The 9,317-nt window shown below is 49.6% G+C and overlaps 1 protein-coding gene across 1 annotated transcript; it reads right to left on the bottom strand.

Moving 5' to 3' along the window:
- Positions 1 to 5,722: 5,722 nt before the first annotated feature.
- Positions 5,723 to 7,143, bottom strand: Tmem74b (transmembrane protein 74B). Its single transcript, XM_055602677.1, has one exon. The coding sequence runs from the start codon at positions 6,658 to 6,660 to the stop codon at positions 5,962 to 5,964; it is 699 nt and encodes a 232-aa protein (XP_055458652.1). The 5' UTR covers positions 6,661 to 7,143; the 3' UTR covers positions 5,723 to 5,961.
- Between the last annotated feature and the right edge of the window lie 2,174 nt (positions 7,144 to 9,317).

Raw genomic sequence — 9,317 nt, forward strand, 5'->3', positions numbered from 1 at the left:
CAAATGAAAAAGCAAGTCTGCATCAGATGCATGAGAAAGATTTCCCCAGGACAACACAGACTACAGGCCAGTTCTCCTTTCTCCTGCCTCAGCTAGCTTATTAGGAAGCGCCGTAATAAGTGTCGATTCAGCACCCTGGCCAGCGCCCACCCACTGTGATGCTGGGGAGATCTCTAACTTCATTAGGCTCCATAGCTCTCCCAAGCCAGGAAACCCATTTCTGGAGGTAGGTAGGCAGCTCTGAGAGGAAAGAGGACCTGCCCTTCTTCCTGATCCCTGTTGCCACCATCCCCTCAAGCCAGCACAAGTACCTTTCATCTTGGAAACTCTCCAGATAGAAACAGACACTGTCAGTACTCTTTGGGCTTTCATTTCTTCTGTGCTTAAAGCTCTAAAATTGGACACAGCAGCTACTCAAACCTCTGCTGAAAGGATGAATGAAGGATTTCTGGGTGGGCACCATCAAGTGGTCCCTGGCTGCATTTCAGGAAGTACCCATCTTAAAGGCATCCATCTCTATAAATGATTTAATAAGTCCCAGGGAAGGGAGTTGTGCATTCCTGGTCCCAGCAGATGACATCTTATTGACCATTCCTTTCACCTCAGCCACAGTGCTCACCTTGCCACATTTTCATACCCACCAAATGAGCTGGCCTGATGCAACTGAAAAATCTGGGACTCCGGTGACCACACAGCAACAGCTATCTAGGGGAAAAGCAGACATGTCCCTTTAATTGCCACCTCTTCCATGACTATCTATTATGTTCACTGCAACACCCTGCAGACATTTGCATTTGGGATCCTGTTTTAATCTCTGATGGGAAAGAATGAGGACTACTGGGAGTGTGTTAGCAATAGTGAGAGATCACCTCTGTGTGTCCAAAGCCCCAGGAGTATCTGCAATGAAGAAAGATGTGGACACAAAAAGGAATCAAGCAAAGGTGGTTGGAAGAATGGAAAGACAAGGAGATGGATTTTGTTGAATGCCATTGGCCCTGGAGTCAGTACTGACCCAGATGCCACACCTCCCAGGAAAAGGTTGGCATGGCAGCTGCCTTCTTTTCCTGTCCCTTTGTTCTCCTGGGCCAGAAGAAGTGGTTAGTGAGTCTCTTTCACTAAGCTACTTTTCCTTAAGCCCAGGAGACCTGCAAGCCACTACCCTGACCTTAGAGACTCAGAAGTCAAGGAAAGGGCTGCCAACCTGAAGCATGGAATCAAAGCCATGTCCCCTGGCTGGAGCAGAAAGAGCCCTAAAGGGGGTGGGGCAGCATTACTGCAATGTTGCCCCCACAGTGCTTCTGACACGGAAGATTCTTCCAGACAACCTCCAAGTAGAGGGAGGACAGACACCGCCAGTCATGCCTGGACAGCCTATGGTAGCCCACACCTGTCCAAACACCCACTGTGGGTCCCCCTGCACACTTCTCAGTCACATGTGTACCACCTGTCCGCCTCTCACCCACTGCTGAGGCCTCTGAGCCCCTGGTAACACACACACACACACACACACACACACACACACACACACACCATCTCTCTCTGCCTGGAGTCCCTTCCATCAGCTCTGCACATCAGTACTTCCTAATTGTTCAAGATGACCATTAAGCACCATCTTCCCAAGAGAACGTCCCTCACACCCAACTCACACAGATCCTCCCCTACACACCTTCCCATACACACACTGTATTCTCCACACTACAGCACAGCCACCTCACTCTGCACAAGACAGCACACGAAATAGTACATGTGCCATACCATAGAAGGACACAGTGAATGAATGAGAGAATATAAACAGCTGATATTTACTGAGCAATTGGAAAATGCAGGACACTGTGCTAAGTGCTTTACAGATGTATCATTTCCCATTCACCACAGTCTCACAGGGAAGGCATTGTGACTAGCACCTCTGCTTTCTGGAAGAGGAAACAGGCCAGGAGGCACAGAGCTACTGCCAAGCTCCTGAGCAACTGGCCTTTGCACTGATGAATCAGCCTCCATGGATCCTCAGGGTTCTGCCTCTTGTCACTCTGAGATTCATGCAGGGACAATGCTCCAGCACTGTGTGCCACCCTCTGCTCCATGAAGGTGTCATATGCTAACCATGTGTTTGGGACAAACCAGTTCATGAAAAGGAACCATGTAGGTTAGAGGATGCACAGGGGCTCAAAGACAAGATAGAGCAAGACAAAAAGCCAGGCACTGGCCAGAAAGACCGTGGTTCTTCTCAAATGAGCAATCTGGAAGCGTGGGGAAGCCTCAGCTAAGACAAACTAACCCACAATTCTCCATCTCTGAAGATACAGAACTCCTGGGAATTAGTGTTAACATCCTCCGCTGACAGGCTCCTCCTACTCCAGTTCAACAGGAACTCAGGAAAATGAATCTAACCCTGGGGAAAACAGAGAGAAAACCGACATGCCAAATGGAAGCCACCTCCCCACCAACGCCAGTGCGCCTGACATTCCACTTCAATGCAAACAGAACCTCACCTCTGGCTTCTTGAAGCCTCCCAGCTTCTTGTCCCGTGCTCTGCTTGCTGTCACCCACAGGGAAGTGGTAACCAGCGTGAGCTGGCCCTCCCAGTTCCCAACTCAGTGCCCTTCCCAAGTGCCAGGGTTCTGGAATGTCCCAGAAATCTCCTCTTTCCTCAAGAAAGGAAGCAGGAAGGGGACTATAGAAGGGACGCTGGGCTGTTGCTAGGATGGCAAGCTTAAAACCACAAGGTCTGTGGCTGAGAGTGGAAGAAACCGTAAACAGTTTTCCAGAAGATGCCCTGGCTCAGAGCAAGGTGGCCAGAGGCTTGAGTCCTTGGCTCCTGAACAAGGTCAAATGAAAAAGCTACAGAGGTGAGCACACGGTGCATAACTCATGCACGTGTGCACGCACACACACAGAAGTGTGTTTGTAGGGAGGACATTTGAAAGAGAATCCCTAGGAAGGTGATTCTATTGCCAAGACAAGGAACAATAGTGGTGGAATGAGCCAGCAACCCCTGTTGCTGAGAGACCCATGGGGTATCTGCAAGGAAGTGGAAGAGGTGACAGGCATGGGCCCAAAGATCTGGGCCCATGATGAGCAAGAGAAGTCAGGACTCATGGTTCTCTATCCCTAGCAAGTGTCTCCTGGGTCCAGTCATCACAGGGCTCTGTCATGCCAGGACTGGAAAGAGGTGCCTTCCTTCATCAGGGAAACCCCCAAAACAAAGCTGAACCAAGGCACACAGAGGAGGTTCCGCTTGCAGAGCCCACTGACAAGCCACTCTCACACTTCCAGTCATGGGATCTTCTGTGTCACAAATTCTGACCCAAAGACAGTACTCCAGCAAGGGCTCTGGGAAACTGGGCAGGGACTGTGGGGTTCCAGTATCTTCCATAGTGCATCAGCTGTCCTGACAGGAATAGAAATCTTTTGTTTCATCCATTCATCCAAACACCTACTATATATGGCAACCATGTTTCTCACCCTAGGAATATGTTATGACCCGGTTAGTCCACTCTAATAGAAAGGTTGAGTAACTTGCCCAAAGTCACACAGCCAAAACACGGCAGAGCTCATATTCAAAACCAGATTTTTATCAGTTCTGAAACTGCTACCTGTAGGAACTGAGGGCCTGGTGCTTAAAGGATGGCAGATGCAGTTCTTAGAAGTGAGGCAGGCATATACCAGCAACTACAGAAACAACTCTACATCTACCCCCAAAGAAACACACAGGGAAGTTCTCAGCATTCCTCTCTCTTCCATGATTTCTTTCTGAACCTCTGTCCACCAGCCAGGAGATCTCAGCTGCAATCCTGGGGAAATGCTTTCAGCAGCTCTCAAACCTTCTTAATTGACTAACAAGGTAATAACTGCCTTGATCCATTTACATGTTGTTTCTAAAGGAATTTTCCCATCGGAATGCAAAGCAGGTGCCTCCGGCTTGGAAAATGAAGAAAAGAAAGAAAAGAGAAAAGAGAAAAGAAAAGAGAGAAGAGAAAAAAAAAAGAAAATAAAGAGAAAAGAAAAGAAAAAAAAACTGTCATTCCTTAATCTTCAAGCAGATTTAGCCCCTAAATAAATTTCATCCTGTTTAAATTGATCTGAATGGACGTTCCAAGCATACACTTTCAGTGGGTACTGTAGCCTAACATGCCCTCTCTACTGCCACAGGAATCCATACAGTTTGGATTGATACATTTATTATCATCATCATGGATTTGGGAAGCTGTGCCCATCACTGACAATGTCTGATTTTACTGTTAACTCACTAGATTGGTTCTTGCCACTTTGTCCAGCATTTCCTGCTCCAGCTGGGAAAAACTGACATATCTAAAGAAGCCCTGGCCTTGGGACCTCTAGCTCTCTTGAGCTATGTTCTTTTTAAGCCATACCCTCTCAGCCCCACAGCAGAATCTCCAAAACCAAGCTGCACAATTTTGTCCCTCTCAGCCCTCCCCCCACCCTCTGCTCCAAGCAAAAACTGCCAGCATGAGCAGATATTTGATCTGCCTCAGAAGCTGTGATATTATGCTACCCAGATGTTCACGCTGCCTGGGCTGAAGGTTCATGTTCCACACAGTCAGGACCTCCCCAGCCTACGGACCCTATGCCATTCCATACTCTGACCCCCCTCACCAACAACTAGAATCTCGGCTTATACAGCCAGCCAAGAAGGAGGATAAGAGACATGCCCGGAGCAACGACTCATGAAAATGACCCTTGTAGCCTCTTCCCATAGCTTAGAATGTATGTGCTCTGGAAGTCCTCTGGGGCCTTTTGGACTGGACAGTGCCTCTCCCAAATGTCTGTCACTATCTCCTTGCCTCATAATGCCTACCTCTATTATCAGAAGTTTAAACAGAGTTTGGAAGGGTCCTGGAAACATTTCACATGCAAAAAAATGCACAGCAATCTATGTGGCTGGAGTATCCAGGCCACTTGAGTGTACTTTACCTCTCCCCAGATGACTGGCAATTGAACTTAACCAAGAAGGGAAGCCAGATATTACAAATCCAGCATTAAAGAAAATTGTTTTCTGCTACCAGAATGAGATCAGTCCCAAGTAATAGCCCACTGAGGAGGGAAGGTGATAAGGTCCCAGCATGCCCAAAGAAATACAACCAAGTCCTTATACCTTGATGCCCAGGGGAAACTGTGCTTGGTAAATGTGCCGCTGCAGAAAATTAGACACTGTAGGAAATCAGACCTCGAAGTCCAATTTACACTGTGTCAGATTTTAGATTTAACCCACTCACCAGGGCTCTGTAGCTGGGCCATGAGAACCACTAGCTCCTGGAAGTGGTAGTCATCAATTCTAGGCCAGAAGATGGCACTGAGAATGGCTGGTCCCTGCCAAACACCCTCATCCCTCAAAGGGTGGGTAGCAGCAAACTAGCTTCCTATTCCCAGGGCAGATGTGGCCTGTGCCATGGCACCCAGTCCTAGTCCTTCCTGTAGAGACTGAGCAACTGAGGTCTGGAGAGGGGAGGGTTATAGGTCAGTCAGTGGGGTGCTTGCAGGGGGCCCACCTCAACCGGCTTCTCCCATCACCATGAAGCTACACTCTATCCTAAGGGATCAGGCCTGCAAGGTACCCCAACATAGTCACCCAACACTCTCCCTTGGCTAATGAAGACAGTAGCGGTCTCAGAATTCCCCAAGACATGAAGAATGGAGGCAACCTTTCACATGACTCCCAACCCTGAGAAATGCCAAGTAACCTCATCTTCTAAGAACAGTGGTTTCCAAAATGTATTTTTAGCAGCAGAAGCCATCCTCAAACAAAGCCTTATGCAAAAACTTCAAGCTGCAAACACATCAGCAGTGCTTGCCTGAGTAAGGCCTAAGCCAGGCCTCAGGCTGCCCCCACCCCAGCACCAAAACTCCCTCCACAGCGCTCTCTGTGGATTTCACTTTGAAGGCCCAGGTTTGGGGGCCCTCCAAGCTCTGCAGCTAAAACAGCAAGATAGAGTGGACTCTTACTTAAGAGCCCTGGGTGGTACAGCTGGTCTCTGAGACTTGGACAACCTCATTTTCCACTAGGACCTGGCCCCCATCCCCAGTAAGCTGCCTCATACGCAGGTTGATGGAGCCGTAGGTCTTCCTGGATCCCCTACCAGGGATGAAGGTCTGTCTGCGGTACAGCTCACCCTTGCACAGAGAGACCATGAGCAGCACAGACAGGAGCATGCCCCCGACTGTGAGCAGCCCCAGGCCTGCAATGATGCACTTGTCCAGATGTGAGCCCAACCGGGCATAGTACATCTCCAGGCGTTCCATCTCCCTCGCTGTTACTGTGTCAGGGTTGACGCGGGCCTCTCGGGGAATGGCGTATGCTGTCACAACCAGGAGGATTCCGCTCACCAAGAAAACCAGAGCAGAAACAAAGCCATAGTCCACTGGGCGGCTCACAGGTTCCAGGCCTGGCCCCTCCTCTGAATGCAAAGAAAGGTCATCCCGCTGGGACCGGGGCAGTGAGGGGACGCCTCCAGGGGGACTGGGGGAGATACCCAGTCTGGCATCCCCAGGGTTCTGGAAACGAGTTTCATGCTCCTCGGAGAAGAAGCAGGCATTCTCCACACCCATCCTGGGTGGTACCACTGGGCCCAGTGGAGCTGGTCTCCTTGAAACCTGGGGACCATTGCTCAGTGTCTTCAGTTCCAGACCAGGGGGAGATGCCATTGGAGAGAATGACCCCAGCTCATCCCTTGTCCTGTTGGCAGCTAGAAGAGAAAACAAATGTCAGTTGAATTTGCCTGCTGGAGCTCAACATTACATTTGGCATAAATGTGGCACTCCCTGTGGGCAGCTATAAACAGTAGAGCAATGTGGCCCATGCTAGCTCCTACTCCCACCCCACAGTGGCTGATGCACTTATCCTCTCGGCCTCAGTTTTCCCATTGACCACATTCTCCAGCGACAATACTAATACTACTCCCTACTGCACAGTGCTAACAGAGAGGCTGAGGTAACCCCTGAGTGAGATGCTCGGTAGAGTACCCAGTAAATTTGAAGGATGGGATGTCATCAGGATGGATGAATTTAGAGTAGCCATGAGGTCCGTATCCCAGCCTCCTTGTTTGTGCTTAGGCAAGTGATGTCCCTCCTCCTCTGAAGAAGCCCTGTTCTCATCTGTAGTGTGGGAAGCCTCTCGCACAAGGCTATGGTAAGGATTTCATTAAGTGATGCTTATCTGGCTGTAGCCCTGTCAGCTAATGGGCAGCACTGTATGAGCCTGTGTAAGGTGAGGTGATGATGTGGGGTGCGGCAGAGATAATCAAAGTGTTATAGGCACTTTGGAAGCTTGGTGGAGGGTGATGGCATCTGAAAACTGCCAAAAAGAAAGAGTGGAAAATTCGCCAGCAGCCAGAAGATGGGGCCATTCTAGAGAGGGAAGGGGCACCCAGAGACCAGCCGGGCCAGTTCACAGAGGACTGTGAAAGCCAGGCCAAGAAGCAATGGGACGTCAAGTTGTTGCAGCGGGGGAGGAGGGAACGGGCTGGGGATCTGTGTGGGTTTTAGAAATCCACACAGGGCAGAAACATGGGGGAAAGGGTCCCAGGAGGAAGCCCAGGAGATGTGACAAGGCAGAAAGAAGGGTAAAGAACGCAAAGCCTTGACCGAGGTCAAAGCCAAATGCCTTCCTGTATGCAGGCAAGGATTGGGGTGGGGAAAAGAGGAAAGCACTACCAAAAATACCAAATACTGCCATACAGACTCACTGCATATGTGCACTTGTGTCAAAAGGCCACCACCAACCTAAAGCCATGGCCAGACTGGGTTCACTAAAATTTTTGCTTACTTCATTTCCAATTCTACTCATTGAGTTTTGGTGAATTAGTTACCAAGATATAAAACAAACAAACAAAAATTTCACCTTTTAAGCTCAGAGTTCCTGTAGGCACTAAGCAAAGTCCTCAGTGAATGTGTATTGCTGATGTGGGTACAACCATATCAAGGACCCCAATGCCTTGGTCCCACGTGGGTGGCAAAGCCTTCCCTGCATGAGGCTCAGCGGGATGGCAAAGCCTTTCTAAGGTCCAGATGCAAATGTAGACAGTGTGTTCAGAAAATGTCCACTTCGGCTTTCTCCTAGCCCTGATTGCTTATGGCCTAATGACCTCCCCTACAGGTACTGCTCCTACCAAGACTAGCTAACCTGCCTCCTTGATATTATAGCTATCTATAATAAGCCGGTCTTCTTGTTTATCTGCAATAACTCCACCTCTTTTTAGCCATATATAATAACCTTGCCTGCCTATTCAACTGCATATAATAAATACACTGCCCTAGGATTGCATGCTCTCTCCACCAGAGAGCCCAGACCACCTGATCTCAGCTCTTCTGCACGTCTGTGGGATTGTCTTTTCTCCATGCCCTCGATGCTCCAGCAAAGCCAGTCTCCAGAACCATGAGCATACAGCAGGCTCCCGTTCCCAACTCTCTTGGAATCTGATGGCCATGTCCCACATCATAGCATACACCTGGCACTGGTAATTGGGCCTTTCCCTTGCGTGGCTCTGAACTCTTCTCCCTGGGCACCCCGCCCTGGCACACAGCACTTCTGACCCCACAGGAGAAACACTGTTCCCATACACACTCTGACATCCCAAGGACCCATGCACGGCCCTGGCACACAGAAGCTCGAGTAACAGAGACCCTAGGTGTGGAGTGGCCCTCCCACTCCGTGATGTGTTTACACACACGGAAGCTGATTCTCTGCGCTATCGGGTCATTCTCCAGTGCTCTATGGGTGCCTGTGTTTCTGAGCAAACATGAGCAAAATAAGTGACGTGATGGCAAATGAGATACACAAATGACTGAAACTCCAGGAGAGCAAGTGAGAAACCCCTCTGCCCTTTCCCATGTGGACTTGTTCTCTAGCAAACATAGGGCCTTTCGTCTCAGTTCAAAGGCTGCTCGTGCTTACAGCTCCTTTCTATTGCCCTCCTCTACTGTGGCCCTTTAATCCGTGCCGAGCTCTGACGGCCCTTAGACCGTTAACACCTCCTTCAGGACTGGCTCAGCTCTATCACCTTTTAGAAAACACGATCACGATCCCATGGTAGGTTTGGGGACTAGAGACCAAAAGATGAATATAGGTACCCCAAGAATCTCTATTTCCTACACACATGCAAACCCACACACTCCACCTTCCTTCCCAGACAGCAGGCATGGGGATCCTGAGGGCAGAGGTCCCTCTGAATCTCCCTGGGTCCCCACTCTCCTCTCAGTTCCCAGAGGATGAACAGAAAGGAGGCGGTGCTAGTTGGGCTTTTACTTCTGGGGCCAAAAACTACTCAGCACACACACACACACACACACACACACACACACAC

The sequence above is a fragment of the Psammomys obesus genome, unplaced genomic scaffold, assembly GCF_907164565.1.
Source record: "Psammomys obesus unplaced genomic scaffold, mPsaObe1.curated_primary_1811, whole genome shotgun sequence".
Lineage (NCBI taxonomy): Eukaryota > Metazoa > Chordata > Mammalia > Rodentia > Muridae > Psammomys > Psammomys obesus.